Here is a 16,587-nt window from a genome sequence, read left to right as displayed (position 1 = left end):
TTTACTAAAAAACCTTCACTGTTATTGATATGTTTCAGAGGGCTGTAGTTAGATTAGACTATAATATGAACATAATGATTCGGTCCATTGTTAAAGTTTTTTTTTCCAATATAATTTAAAAAGTAATATTACTGATATATTTGCTATAAATCACATAACAGTATTTATTAAAAGAAATGAAATATTAATGTATATTCTCAGTAATTTTAATTTGTTAAACCAGGTAGTTTTTCAAGTAATAATTGTTTCTTATGTGAACTGAGGAAAAATATATTTTTTAGCTTTATTTTTTCAATTGGTAATTTTTTTTCCACTAAATGTTAAGTATCAATGTAATCGTTTTTATAATAATAGATTAGTACACAATTGTATGTCAACACATCATTTATTACCTTAAACTGTGGAATTTGTTATTAAAGGGTTGCGCTTGCGTAAAATTTACTATTGTGGAAATTCAGCTTTTTTGCGTTTTGGCTAATCTCATCCCTGACTTATGCCACTTCCCAAGTAGGCTTGTTTCACTTTCAAAAATATCGACATAAATATTACTATACTAATAAATATATTTTTTTTTTTTAAATGTGATGTATTTTTTTGTTGCTGGTTCTTCAGACCAGTGACTAAATTTTCACAATTTTTTACTCCTGTTTATATTAAGTGGAACTTATGATTAACTTTTGTAAATGGAACTTAATGATTTTTTTAAAACAAGGTTGCTTTTTGGATGTGATTATAGTTCATTGATTTTCATTCTTTATCGAACTTGTTGACTTGAAAGTTCAGATTGATAGTATATCTCATGCTTTATTCGTTTTGTTTATTTTTAGACCTGCTGTGAGGCATTTTTCTAGCTGTGAACAATTTCAAACTTTAAGAAGAGACAAAAAAGTCTTTTTTATCCATGTAAATGGAGCAAAAATTGAAGACAAAGAAGTACTTAAAGTTAGTATTTTTATTATTTATATTAAGCTATTTTTCTCTTACAAAACTTTGTCCTTTAAATATCTTGTAAGAGTGTCACAGTAATCATGAATTTGAAATTTTTTCCAGAAAAAAATGTGTAATGCAAAGAATATAGTCTTTTAGGTGAATAAATTAAAGGCATATGATTTTTTAAAAGTTTAATTGTATGAGATACTAAACATTAAAAAAAAAAGGGGGTTCTCACTATCATCAATTTCTTTTTTCATTTTGAATGGATTGGTATTGTTTTAGAGGCAGTTTAAAATTCCTTGATTTCAAATTGTCTTATTTTATTAATTTATAGCAATGTTAATTTTCAAACTATATTAATATTTTCAATATTTTTTTCATTGTATTTGCTTACAAAAGGATCTGCAGAAGTGCATTTCTTGTCAGATAATTTTATAATATGTAGAGCACAGTCTCTTTTCATTTTCAACTAAAATTAATAATTATAGATTGAGTGATGAAAGATTGTGCCAGCTATGAAGTTATATGAATTGCAGAAAAAAGTTGATTTTATGATTCTTCTGAATGGATGTTAAGAAAAATCTTTATTTATTAATTATAAACAAAATATTCTGGTTTTCAGTTTAAAAATGCTTATTTACTAGGGTTAGATTTTTTAGTCACTCTAGTGACCTAGTGCTTAGGCTTTTCAGCAACTGTGGCTATAACAAATTGTATCAGTCAACAAAATCAATAGATTGTTACTTAAAATTTTGATAGATGATAATAAATTTATGTATATCTCAAATTTTCTTTTTTATCTTTTTTTTTATCCAACTTATAACAATTGTGTAAATACTACTTTTTACTACTGCTTGTTTTTATTATGCAAATAATATATTCTGAGGATTTATGTTTGTGCTTGTGGCCTTTTTCACTCATAGATAATACTTAAGGGGGAACCCCACTCTGAGATGGTGAAATATTAATGTTTTTCTTGAATTTTTTTTTTTTTTTTAAGTAGTAGAGACAATGCAGAGTCTCCTTGTTTCTTTATGTTATTTAGCTTCAATTTAAGTCCATTTTAAAAAAATTTCTTTTACAAAACAATAAAAAATAAGTTGATGGCAGCTCCGTGTGTGGCTGGTCATCAAAAAGTAGCACCTCACTGGCCTCATGGATTTAGAAGTTCTAAAACATAAAAGTATTATCTAAAAAGTAGCATAGAGGTTTTTTGATATTCGCAAAATTACCAAAATGGCACCAACTTAAAAAAAAGTTGTTTTTCATTAAAAAAATATTCATTAAAATACTAATATAAAAAAAATCCTATGCTACTTTCTAAAGAATATATTTTTACGTAATTTAAAATAAAGAACAGCTTATTTCGTTGAATAGATCATGAGAAAAACGTTAGGCCAGGTCAAAAAACAGCGTTTTGAGAAAAACGCTTTTAAATTTTTGACTTATGGTAGGGGAAAATGTTTAATTTCATATATATAATGGATGATAAATGAAATGCCTACAATAAGTTTCTATATACAGTCAACAGAAAGGATGAGACACAAAATGAATGTCGCCCTCCCAATCCGGCCGAACTGGCCTTTCTACCTGCTTAGCGATGACTCTCTATTTTCCGGTATGACTTCCAAACGAAGTTAGGTACAGAGAAATCGTTTTGGACAGACATTAGGAAGGGTACAAAGATTCAAAAATGCAATAAAATGTTTTTCGAAATTTTGAAATATTCAATACCCCTTAATTTGCTGTTGTGTATTCGTAATTTATTTCGAAAAAAAAAGCAAATTTTTAAAACTAATTTGTAACTTTTGATGCTAATTTTGTATTTTTGCAAAGCAATGTATTTTTATTAAGTAATGTAAGTGTCTGTTTATAGGATAATTATACAAGAGCTGCTGAAAACTTTCAAATTTTTGTAAGTTTTTATACTGTTCCTGTTCAGTGTATTGCTCAAGTTGAAGGGCTTGCTGTGCCAACAGAAGAAGCTGTGTATGTGTGTAAAGATGGCTCATGCTTTCAATATGAGGGTAATACAAAAGTTATTGACTATAATAGAAATGGGTGATACAATATCACATCAATCAGGGGAAAAAAAACACACTATCTTTGATTCTTATGCAATTTTAAATGATCAAACTCTTAGAAAATCTAAATTCAGATCTGGTAAAAAAGAAAAGTCTATCTTTATTTATAAGTTATTAAATTTTAAAATTAGTGAATAAGAATTTTTCATTCTTGCCCACAGCTCTATAACCCTACATAAATAAGAAATGCTTTGTATAGTCCGTAGCTTTTTAGTAATCGGTATGTTACTGTAACACTTTAACATTTTTAAAAATTGCAAGTGTTAAAGTTTATCACTTATTTTTATTTTAATAATTATTTAAGAGTGTTTCCATTAAACTATGCTAGTTTATTGACATAAATAAAATATAAATTATGCATATTTTTTTAGTCCATCAGTCAAATTATTTGCTACAGTAAATTCAGTTATCTAAGGTTAAAATGCTATTATCCGTGAGAACCAGAAAGTTGCATCAAAGCTAATTTTAAAAAGAATTATAAGAACTTTAATTTGATGTATAATATGATAAAATATTTTTAAATGTAATTTTTTTTCAAAAAGGAGTGTTTTTTTTTAAATAATTTTAAGATTGAAATGTTCAAGTCATATCTTTGACATGGTATAGTCTTTATTTAAAACTGTCTAACTTACCTGTCACATCACCACACGAATCCATTCTTTCTCTAATTAAAATAAATAGTGTTGGAGTAGTGGCATATTGAATTCTGCTCCAGAGAAAAATCTGTTAAAATTACCTTTTTTCATTTCTAAATAAATTTACTAAACAATGATCAAAAAACAGAAACAGGTGTAATCAATGAATTCATTCAATTTAGGAAGGCAGATTTGAAAAATGTTCTGTTAAATTGTCAGGGTTTGCAAGATTTGAATCATTTGATTTTTTTTTTCTAAAGAAATTACTGATTTAAGTAGAAGAAGAAAAAAAATATTTATTATAATTTAGAAGTATATTTTTAAGGTAGTGATTTTTTTATAAGTCTGATCTCATTGATATTAAAGGCTTTATCCTGAGAAAGAATGAGACGATATTTTATGTTAATTATTATTTGCTGTATAAAATAGACTAAAAAATAAAAAGACTAATTGTTGATAAAAACAACATAAAACTTAAATTATAACTTTCCATTAGTTGTATGTAAAATAATTTTCCATTTAATAGATGTAATGCAATTATATCAATTTAGTTCTTAAACATGTAGTTTATGTATATAAATGCTGAATAACTTGTCATGAGTATTATTTAGAATAATTTTTTTTTCATGTTTCGTGATCTAAATTAATTTGTTCTCTATTTGATATTTGACAAATTTGACCTCTGTCTTTACAAATTCATGAAATATTGAGCTCAAATAAAAACATCTATGATTTAATTTTTTCAGTGATTAGTTTAATAATTATATAATAATTTTAACCATTTTAGTTAGAAATATTAAATACTTTAGATATAATATTGTTTTTAAATAATATTAAACATTAATATATTTTATGCAAGCTTTCATTGGTATCAGGACCGGCCCTAGACATTTTGGCGCTCCGGGCAAAACCTTAATTTTGCGCCCCCCCCCCCGTTTTTTTTAAGTAAGTCTCATGCGACCATATCAGAAAGTCAAGAAAACATTGAAAAATAAATAAGAAAAAAACGTTTTATTAAAAACTCAATCATCAGATAACAAGATAAGCAATTTAGTACTTAAGGTAAAATAACAAAAATTAAAATGTAGTAATGCTAACTAAACTAATATCCCGTATTATAAATAAATTCTAACTAACCCAAGTAATTAAAATGCCCTTTTTCTAACTTTTCTTTCGGCAAACTCACGAACCAGTGATTTCAAGTCTAATTTGTCACTAATTTGGTGTTCTATAGCTATCATTGCCAATCCATTGAGACGATCGTCTGCATCGTTCTGAGATAATTTTTTATTATTTTTTGTTTTGAGAAGCTTCTTTCCCCTGAAGTCACAGTGACTGGCAATGTAAGTAGGATTCTTAATGCTATGCTGAGGTTTGGTGCGAATTTAAGTGTAGCGATAAACATGAGAACTTCAACAGAGGTTTCCTTTTTTGTTAATAATGACGAAACAATGCTTATTTCATCGGCTAGTTCCAGGGCGTTAAGATCGCTTGAATTTCCATCAGTTAAAACTACTTCCAAATCTTTGCAATGACCCAGTAGCTCCTTTCTGGGCATATCTTTTAGACCAAAAATATTATACAAAAAGCTGAAATAATTACTGTGAGTATTTAGCAAATTATATCTGATTTCCAAGGCATTGCTTGATCTATAGTGTGAAAAAAAATCTATTTTATATTTTTGTTTGAGGTCTTGAACGGGTTTATCCGGGCCCTCATACAAAAACGTTCTTGTTTTGCTTCTGACACGATGACGTGGTGTGGTGGTTTCGAAATTAGCTTCCACGTCAATCTCTGAAGCAAGCTCGGTTGCTTCTAAAATGATGCTTTCAAAAGTTTCATCTGATCTCAGGTTTTCAAAGAAGAGTTTGCAGTTGCTAAAAATGTCAATAGATTGTGACATATCAAAATTTACAGTTTGCAAAAGTTTGCTGATGGGGTTAATATGACTCAAAATTTTGTACCAGATCACAACAGAGCATATAAATTTGAACTCCTTCAAATTATTTAATAATCCGCTGGCCTTGTCTCTGATCATATTATCGATTTCTGAATCTATATGCTGTACAAAGCATCGTGAATTGGACCAATTTGAAACAGCAGAGCTTTTAATGTCGCGTATCACTCAATGGTTTTAGGGTGTAAGTATCAATATATTTCCGTAATATTGCCCATTGAAAAGAAGAGGAAGAAAAAAATTTATATAACTTTTGAACAATATTGAAGAAGTTGGAATTAGAATAACTACCCAATTTTTTTTAATACGAAGGACAAACTAAAACAAACAAAATGAAAAATACTCTGACAATTTATGGGCATCTAAGCTCACACGATTAACACCAAATCCCCCTTCATTGTAGGTACTTCCACTGGCCAAAAAAAAAAAATTGATACCACACAAGACATTTTTTGATCTAAACTCTAATGTTTGAAATCCCCCCCCCCCTTGTGCGCCATTGGCTTAAAAAAATAAAATGCATTTTATTCAACTCCAGACTCAATTACCTTTCATTTGATAACACACAAGCCATGTTTTGATCTAAACTCTAATTTTTGAAATCTACCCCACCCTTTTTTTGGCTTATGTCTGATGGATTTTATTCGTTTTTAAAAATGAAAACAAAAATTAAAACACTTACCTTCACAGAAGCCAAACGCACTGGACAATTTCCACAAGCACTTTTTTAAAGCTTTTTTGCACTAATAATTTAAACAAACTATTTTATTTCGCACCAGCCGAAATCTAGTGGCAAATAATGCATTGTTTTAAGTCTACTTCCTTTTTATATGCAGTTAAAAAGGGCTGTTAGATCTTGTTTCGCTAGGTTTCAAAATTGTTGTTCCCTGTACAGTCGTGTTACCACGGACCGAAAAACTTGTCAATTATTGAAAGGCGGTGGTTGAGGGGTCTTGTCATGTTGAATTGAATTCAACTAGATTTTGCCTTAATGTTTAAATATATTATATTATTTGAATTATGTGCTTAGAATTAAAAATGATAAATTCCGCCTGCCGCCTCTCAATCTTATCAACTATCATTTTGGCGCCCCTAGATCATCGCGCTCCGGGCGGCCGCCCGGATCGCCCTACCCTGGGGCCGGCCCTGTTGGTATATGCACAAAAAATAATAAATGTTTAAATACATTTGTAATATATATTTTTTAATTGTGATATAATAATAATCTCAAAATAAAATAAAAAATTTCCCTCCAATTTTAGACCAAAATATTCAGATTTTATGAGTCTAAAAAACAGTTTAAAAAACAATAAAAAATTATCTGTATAATGCTAAATTTTAAAAACATGTTTTATAATTTTGTTTTAGATAAATATCTGGAAGAAGACAACATGACGCTTCATAATTGGATAAACAAAGAAAGATTCCCTGCATTTATTAAAATTTCACATGGTAACTTCCATCAGTTGATGAAGACAAATAAGTATGTTGTCATGGCTGTTTTAGAAGAAAATCAAATTGGAGGTCTTACTCTCAAAATGTCTGAGTGAGTTTTTCTTATTTCCCTCAATTTTATACAATATGCGAGTGTTACGAATGAAGTAAAAATCAAAGATAAATCAATGTTTAACCAGCTAAAGTGGGAATAGTTGGTCAAAGTCTGGAGATTCTACAATGCCTCTTCCTTCAATCGGCTAAAATTAGGCCCAACCTATCTTAGGTGATAAAAGCCTGAAGTTGCACTACAGATATTTATTAAGCAATATATTATTAAGTTATGCATTAATAATCTAATCCTTGTGCAGTATAGTGCCTGTAAGGTTAAGGGTCATTGTTCTTATTATAAAGATCCTGGCTGGTTGTTGATGACCAAACAATTCTTTAAAATTGCAACAACAAAAAATTAGATAAATTCTGCAAAAATCACCCAAAATAACCTCAAAAGGAAAAATAATGCTCTTTAAGTTTTCTAGAAAATGTTTAATATTAGTTTTTTAAAAAATTATTAATTGCAACTTGTTATTATTGTTGGACCACATTATTAAACTAGCTTGGTATAAAATATTGTTTAACTATGCAACTTTAATGCCAGAATTTTAAAAGAAAAAGACTAGATAGACCCTTTCTTTCTGTATAATTTGCATGAAAATTTACATTCCAGTTTATTCATTAATTCTTTTTTATATATTTATAGATTTCGAGATGTGGTTGAAGCAATTGCTATAAATAATAAAGACTTATTTCATGAGTAAGTTAATGAAATTTATCATTTGTTGTTAATTTAATTATATTGCAATGAGAGAAAAGTGAGTTGTGATTTATTCAATTTGGATGCTTTTAAATGTACCTTCTCTGATATTTTTAGTTGTTAAATCTTATTTTCAATTTTAATTAAAAGTTTTGGTGCATTAATTTTATAAGTTATTTTATTATATAATTGCTTTAGCTTAATAAAAATATGCTGTTTTCTGAATGTCATGTTTTAACCTTACTATTTTCAAAGAAATTCAAATACTTTTTACACGATAGACATTTGTGTCTACTAATATGTATGGATTCTATTGATTTTGTATACATGATTTTTTTTTTTAAATATAATATATACAATATATTACGGTAAGAATATGTTGCAGAAAAAAAAAATTTAAATTAAAATATATACTTTATAACTCATTTATATTTAATATAGGTTTAAGTATCTCTCCAGTCAAAATCCAAATAAAGGAACCAGAACATATCAAAACAGATATTGTTATTGTAGTTAATATATTATCAGATTATGAATTTTAATGTTTGCATGATTAACTTTATTTAAAAAAAATTTAATATTCTTTTACAGTTACTTCATTTTTGGTTGGCTTGGGCAACCTGATATTGCCAACAATATTGCCATGGAATCTTTACAGATTCCAAGCCTCATTGTAGTGAATACAACTACTTATCAGTTTTATACTCCTGACTTAGAAGAAGATGAGAGAATTCCATCCCCGCAGAGTATTTTGGAACTTTTAGATAAGATAAAGAATGACAGCGCTCAAGTATGTCATCTTTTACTGTATTTCCTAAACTAATTTTATTTTCAAGGTATTAAAACAGATTTTCTTAAAACTGTATATTTGAGAGACAATTTGTTTAAATATTAAGCTCCATTGATGTCTTATTTCTAAAATTTTTCAATCTCATAGTGCTTTACGAAAGCAAAAAAGTAGAATTATTGTAAAAAAATAATGTACCACACTCACTGAGTTTTCCTAAAACAAAGGTTGGCTTTTTGCTGGCAGAAACTAAAAAATTTCTTGAGTAGTTCTTGTAATTGCTAAGTGACACTCGTTAAAGCAAACTAAAGAATGTAACTTCATTTCATCATTGTAAAAGCTTGATAATTATTAGCTAATAATTTAATGTAAAAAAAATTGCTAAATTAAAAGACTGAAATTGCTTCATTAGAAATTTTGGCCTAGTCATCTTTTATAACTGTAACAAACTATTCAGTACATTCTTTGTAAATATATTATTTTGTTTATATTATATATAAAGTGTAATATTTCAAATGACGCCCGGTGGCTGAGTGCTTCGCGCTGTCGTGCCACAGGTCCCTGGTTCGATCCTCGGGCCCGGCAAGGTTGACTCAGCCTTTCATCCCTTCAGTGGGTCGATAAACGAGTACCAAGCATGCTTGGGAACTAAACACTGGGGGTTTCGCGTTCGGCTGACCACCTAACCGGAACATCTGCTCCTGCACCCCAGAGGTCAAGAAAACTGAGATGGGCACAGTAGTCCTTGGCCCTCTGGGCTGCCGCGCCGCTGAGTTTAGTTTTAGTATTTCAAATATTTATATGAAATAAAGTAACGTAATAATAAACTTTGCTTGTTCCTTGATGGCCATGACTGCTAGTTCTGCTGGACTATAGAGAATCTTCTCAAATTTTTCATTTGTGCATAATAAATTAAGGAATTGTTTAGGTTTGGAACTCACATCAAAACTTGTCTTTTGTTATAGACTACTGCAGAGTGCAAACATTGTAATATTTGAATATGGTAAATAAATTGTACTTTGGTTAACATTAAATTAGTTTACATGTGTATTATCTATTGTATATCAGTAATTATTTTATGTCATTTTCTGAGTTTCTGCCATAAAAAAACATAAATATTAATTATTTGTGTTTTTTTTTTTTCCTAACGTTTGTATGTGTGTGTGTTTTTTTAATCTATAAATTCCATGAAAATCCATTATTACTTTTTTCTTATCTTTAAATTCTTCTAAAATTAGAGCTGTACTGTAACTAAATTTTCTCTTAAATTTTTTTTCTCTTTAATTAAAGATATCATTGTAACAAAAATCAGTTTGTTTTTCTAATTTTTATGTTTATGCATTAAAAAAATGAAGGCCAAAACTTGCAAAGGATGAAAATTTATTATTATAGATTTAATTAGTTTTCCTTACACAACACATATATATATTTTACAACATTTTGAGACATGGAAAATTATATGCATGTTTCTAGAATATTTTATTGTGTTAACAATTAAATATATTTCTAAACTACTGTTTTGTAAAATTTCCTTGGACAACTTAGATAAGCGTGAAAATCGTAGTTATATATTAAAGTATGTTATTTAGATTTATGCTTGGAAATTATTTGATAAATTTAAAAACAAAATTAATGTTAAAAAGTTTAATCGTGATGTTTTTTTTACAGGCTTTTGGAGGAGAAAGTTTCATGCATCGAGTATATCGAACTTATTACAGTGTCAAAACTTCCCTATATGTAAGTATTTCAAAATATTTTATTAAGTATACCTAAAGTATTTTAAGAATCGCATCTCATACATTGTGATGCCATAATAGGCATTACATATTTCCTTACTTTTAAAATTTCTTACATTTATTTTTTTTAATCATTCTTTTTAATTAAATTAACCAAATTATTTAATTTTTATTACATTTTATAAAAAGCTAATATAATAATGTTTAATTTTCATTTCCATGTTTAAGTAAAGTTATAAAGCGATAGATAAGCTTTATACAAAATATCAGTCAATAGCTAAAAAGATTTCTTCAAAATACTTTTTAATGGTTCATTTATTTTTAATTTATTGCTACTTTAACCCTTTTATTTTAATTGAACAAAAAGTAGAACCTGGTTTAAAACTTTTTATTAAAAATAATATAAAATAACTTTTTTTCTATCCCTGAAAATGAGATTCTATTACATACATTGAAAATATTTATTGCAGGGTATGTGGAAAGGAAACCCTGTATTGACTACTGTATTACTTGGCCTTCCCTTTGGTCTATTCAGTATCATATGCTACACTACTTGTTGTGTTGATATTTTAGAGGCTGGTGATGAAGACGAGGAATCAGATTCTTCAGGTAAATTTAAAAATGCTTTATTCTTGATGTTGCTATTTTATTGATAGCTTTTTTAGCAGCATTATTGTGATTTTTTTTAAATATATAATGCTAGTTAAATTGCTGTGAGAAATGTACCAGGGTTCCCATTCAATTAAAAGAAAAATTCAAGGACATTTTGAGGACCTACTCAGTAGTATTTATAATGCTAAAATACATGTCAAATGGATTTTAATACATAGCATATATTAAATGTATCAATTTTACATTCTTGAATAGTTTGATAGTTACATTGTGATTTAAATCAGAAGATTAAGAAGAAAAAAAATTCCAATTGACATTACATATTTGCCCGACTTTTAAAAACTGGCACCAGTAAAACTTTCATGAAAAATTTAATGAAGCATATTAGAATTGAAAAAAAATATTTCAATTCTAAATCATATCTTTTTATTTTCTCTGAATATCAGCAATGCATTTTGGACATAATATATTTTGCAGTATAATATTATATAACAAACTGAGATTTAGTAAACTTTATTTAAAAAAACTTTAACCTTAAAATAGATCATAAATTATAAAGCTTTATTTTATTATTTTTTTTTTTGTGAATAAGATTCAGTATACCAAATTTATAAATTGTATGTATACAAACAGAACACGTGAATCAACAATATTACAACAACCTGATACAAACACGTGAATCAAGCCTTGAAGGTCGCGTAAATAATGTATGGCTCGCAAATTAAAACGTAACGCGTATGTTTCGTAAATCGAAACGATGCAATTCGAAAAATGCAGAAAGTAACTAGTCCTAAATCGCAGTACACAAACCACTCAAATGTAAATCACGCTGCGTAATTCTTTGATAACTTTAATGCAAAATGATATTTGCGATTTATTAGTAACTGAAAGAATTACTATGAGTTATTCCTAAATCCCTTTAATGAGAATCTCAAACACTAATCCCAATGCGTGATTAGCTTGAATGAGAATTTTGATATATGATTTAGAAAACACTTAAATGCGTATCACTTTGATTCTGGAAGTATATTAATGCCAACCTCGATGAGTGTTTTACAAATCACTTCACTGAGACCCGGGATTCATAAATCACAATCACTTACATTTGTCATAATTCAGAGAATCTCAAGAACTAAATGTTTCTTATTGGCGATAAAAAAATTAAGTTAATGCAACAATTATACAAAGATGAAAATCATTAGCTCATAGAGATTCTGACTTCCGAAATATCAAGGTGCAATTCGAAAAATGCAGAAAGTAACTAGTCCTAAATCGCAGTACACAAACCACTCAAATGTAAATCACGCTGCGTAATTCTTTGATAACTTTAATGCAAAATGATATTTGCGATTTATTAGTAACTGAAAGAATTACTATGAGTTATTCCTAAATCCCTTTAATGAGAATCTCAAACACTAATCCCAATGCGTGATTAGCTTGAATGAGAATTTTGATATATGATTTAGAAAACACTTAAATGCGTATCACTTTGATTCTGGAAGTATATTAATGCCAACCTCGATGAGTGTTTTACAAATCACTTCACTGAGACCCGGGATTCATAAATCACAATCACTTACATTTGTCATAATTCAGAGAATCTCAAGAACTAAATGTTTCTTATTGGCGATAAAAAAATTAAGTTAATGCAACAATTATACAAAGATGAAAATCATTAGCTCATAGAGATTCTGACTTCCGAAATATCAAGGTGCACGATTATCTGAGGGGAAAAAAAGTAAGAAGGAAAAATTATGTATTTCCCTTTCATCTTCAAGTATTTACTCATTGGAGCTTTTTGAAAATTGTGTTTGTGCAAATTCCAGGGTTTCCTTGAAAATCATGGATTTTGACCTTCATTGAAAATTAATCCTTATTGTACTTATGTCCCAGGAAATAAAATATAAATATATCTTTAGGATTTTACTAAATCTTAAGCTCATATTTATGACCACAGGTGTTGCCACTTTTATTATTAAGAGACTATTTGATTTGTACATGCTTAAAGTATGCAAGTATCTGTAATGCAATAAAAAAAATAATGAAATAGATAATAATTCTAAGACAACCTTTTCTTTTAATTATTAGATGAAAGGCATCAGAAGAAAGAGTAAAAGATCATCTCCTGTGATATAGAATCTGTTTTGTTAACTGTTTTAGTATTATATTTTTATTGTACTATTTGTTTTTATGTTTTACTTGACTATATCAAGTGATAATATATTTATAAAACTGTATTGTAGACATTTGTATGTATTTATTTTACCTCTTAAACTTATTTTTTGTATCATAGTTGTAAACTAAAATAAACTGTTTCCACAAAAAAAAACTATTGGGTATCTTATGAAATAGTCTTATAAATAATAAGTTTCACAAGGAAAGGGAATTGCAAAGTGGTGCAAACTTGCTCATATTATGAAAACTTTAGTGTTTGGTATTAGTTTCAGAAATCTCTCTATAGTCAAATTTATTAAGAACTGAATTAGAGAGCAAAACCTTTATAACTAGACCACCTGTTCACTTTGTGTTAAAATAGATTTTTTATAAAAAAAAATTGTAACTTTTCTAAGGTATACTAAACTAGTTAGATCTAAATTTTTCATGTTATGAAAGAATTAAATTCTGAAAATTTTATGCACCTTTTTGCAATAGTACAAGATTAGTGAACAATAAATTTTTAAGTTAAAATCAAATTTGACGAATATAAAGTTATACATACATATTTATTAAAATATACTTTTTAAAATTTTTACAAACGATTAAAAGTAATCAAATTTACAAGAACTCTAATATAAAACAAGCCCCAACTAAACATAAAAGCTTGTATGATAATTTCTAAAATACAAATTTTGATACAATACATCAGGGATGCACAACTTATAGCCTGCGGACCACTAACTGTATAATAATGAGCAATATGAAGTATTTTTAATAAAAAAATTTATTTATAAATATAAATACTGCTGTATTAGAAAGTTAATTTTGTTTTAATAAATTTTTTTTCTTCTGGTCATCCTGGCTTTTTATTCATTTATTGCCTTACGGCAATTCTGAACTTAATTGTAACAATTCCTTTTTATGGCTATAATGTCAGTATATATTTCTTATAATTTCGTCATCCGACAAAGCATTTATTTTCAATTTTTGTGGCCCGGTATCAGAAAATGGTTGAGCAACCCTGCAATATAACCAATAAATAAGTACTTTTCCCCAAGCTCTGGAATGGACGTCATAGTGAGTAATGAAAGGAGTAAAAAAATTAATAGTTCATATACAGCAACTTTCTTTTCTATGTTCTTGAGACTTGTAATTACTTTTTCTTCCTGTATTAAAAAAAAAGTATAAGATTTAAATTATTTTCTTTTAAAAATAACTAAACACAGATAATACCCAAATTTTTAAAATATTAAAGAAAGTACATCTGGTTATCAAAACCAAAGGTTTCCAAACTTTTTTTAAAAGCTGTGACTCTAAAGTCAATTGACTCCTTTGTCAATACAGACAAACACCTAATCTAAATAAAAAATGTATGTTTATATATAAATAAGATGTTTATTGTGGGGAGAGTAGCTACTAGGAATGTCGACGATGTCAACCTTCTATGTAAAGGTACCCCACCATAGAATCGAGTTAACAGGTCTTATATACTAGTGAATTAGGATTGTATTTTTTTGTAGTGGTAGATACACTACATATAATTTACTTTTATATTTTATTCTGCCTCAACTCTTTTATTAGGTGTAAATTTCATTTTAATCTCCTTTTTTTCTTTTTTTTTTTGGAATTGAAATCCAGATTGTTATGTAGATTTATAAAGCCCTAGTTGTTTTTTCATTTCAATTACAAAAATGAAGGTACTTTTCTACAACTAGTTGAGAGAATAAAGTAGAGAGAGTAAAGAGAACTTTGCAAAATGAATAAAAAAAAATTTAATTTCCAATGAGCTGCACAATCGGTCTTGCCAATGAGCAGACCTAGTGCATTCTCCAGAGGTGGTATCCACTCTTTTAGGACCACCACAATGGGTGAGATACCGTTGGTCATGTTAATTTGGACGTCTAGTTTCTGCCACACTAGATGGCAGCACCGAGACTCTATTTGGATGCTAAAGTGCCAAGAGCCAATAAGGCACCCCCAGGGATCTTTTACAGGCTGCATAATCATACGACATGGCCGCTGAGGATTCCAGTCCCGAAAATCCAGTGTCTGGGCCGGGGATCGAACCCGCAGACTTGGGCTCAGAAGGTCGACGACAAACCCAGCCACAAAAAAATCAATGAATGAATAAATAATCCAAGTTTGTTTTTTTTTAAAGCAGGTATGTATACATTTCTTTCCATAGAATAAAATAAAGAACTTTAAATTTCAATAAATTGAGTAGCTCTGTTGGCAGTTTCATCTACATTCATTTGTTTATTTTCTAGAATAATACATTTTTGAACTCTTGACTAATTCCAGAAATGAAAATAATAAATTCTTAGCTGTAGTAGACATTCTCAAAACTTTATACAAATAAAGCAATTTATAACAAGTCAAAAATAACACTTGTAAACAATAACTAACAAATAAGTTATTAACAGTAATAATTAAGTAAAGTAAAGAAATAAAAAGAATATCTAAAAAATACAAGTTTTAAAATTATTTTTCTATAAAGAATAAAAATATAAATATTCTCGGCATGGAGACATTCCCAAAACTTTACTTCAAATAAAGCAATTTAAAAGAAATCACAAAAACAAACTTATAATTGCATGTAATAATCAATTATTACTTGTAATAATCAATTAAAAAGTAAAAAGAATGAAATCTAAAAATTAAAACAAATTTAAACATTTCTATCATGAAAATGTATCAATATTGTTCTCTGTGTTTGCAAAGAACAATATTTATATTTTTTCCCGAAAGAGAAGAATATCTTTGACAATGAAACGAAATTAAAAATTTTCATTTTGCATACGATTTGTTAAGGAAGAATCAGCACAAAAAGTGCCATTTTGGCTGATTCAATTACATCCATTGCTTTATGAAAGTTACTTAGTTGTTTCTTCTTGAAGCATGTTCTCTTTATTTAAAGAAATGTCATCAAATAAAGATTCCAGTAAATATATAAGACAATAACGTTTTTCAATAGAGAAATATTTTTGTAAATCATATAAAACAAGTTTTACGTAAAAGATGTTGGGAAAAAAAAATTAGATAATTTTTTTTGAATAAATGTCCATAATTCATGAAACAATCGAAATTTCTCTATGAAAAAAAAAATAATGTTCATTAAAATAAAACCAAATTTTTCATAAAACACTTTTCCGGTAAAGAAATTTAGTATTCGTAATCAATAGTTAGTTTATTGACCTAGTTTTTTTTATATTCTTCTAATAATTAGATCTTTATCAGAAATTTTAGATTACATAACAAATTTTTTAAGCCATGGATATAAATAGGATGAGAAACTTTACAGGGTTGGTACTCTACAACGAAAACTGAGCATTTAAAAATCATCTACAAGGAATTTTTATTATTTCCTTATAAACTCAGAAATAACAGGAAATTAACTTTGGTAACCTCTCAAAGTGGGATATTTTAAGATAGTTCAGC

General features: G+C 28.0%; 2 protein-coding genes across 2 annotated transcripts in view; one reads left to right on the top strand and one right to left on the bottom strand.

The window, feature by feature from the left end:
• LOC107451150 (Thioredoxin-related transmembrane protein 3) overlaps positions 1-13,321 on the top strand; it is a 24,072-nt gene extending 10,751 nt beyond the window's left edge. The window contains exons 6-13 of the mRNA XM_016067162.3: positions 828-942; positions 2,810-2,960; positions 6,978-7,155; positions 7,804-7,857; positions 8,449-8,647; positions 10,313-10,381; positions 10,851-10,989; positions 13,081-13,321. Coding sequence (XP_015922648.1) covers positions 828-942; positions 2,810-2,960; positions 6,978-7,155; positions 7,804-7,857; positions 8,449-8,647; positions 10,313-10,381; positions 10,851-10,989; positions 13,081-13,106 — 931 coding nt within the window. The 3' untranslated portion in view covers positions 13,107-13,321. The remainder of the gene's footprint in view (positions 1-827; positions 943-2,809; positions 2,961-6,977; positions 7,156-7,803; positions 7,858-8,448; positions 8,648-10,312; positions 10,382-10,850; positions 10,990-13,080) is intronic.
• Positions 13,322-13,696: 375 nt separating this feature from the next.
• LOC107451148 (kinesin family member pavarotti) overlaps positions 13,697-16,587 on the bottom strand; it is a gene marked incomplete in the record, with an annotated part of 48,392 nt that continues 45,501 nt past the window's right edge. The window contains 1 exon segment of the mRNA XM_043040211.2: positions 13,697-14,315. Coding sequence (XP_042896145.1) covers positions 14,303-14,315 — 13 coding nt within the window.

This window comes from Parasteatoda tepidariorum, chromosome 6 (genome assembly GCF_043381705.1).
Source record: "Parasteatoda tepidariorum isolate YZ-2023 chromosome 6, CAS_Ptep_4.0, whole genome shotgun sequence".
NCBI lineage: Eukaryota > Metazoa > Arthropoda > Arachnida > Araneae > Theridiidae > Parasteatoda > Parasteatoda tepidariorum.
Note: the sequence above shows the minus strand (reverse complement) of the source record. Positions and strands in the feature narration are given on the sequence as shown.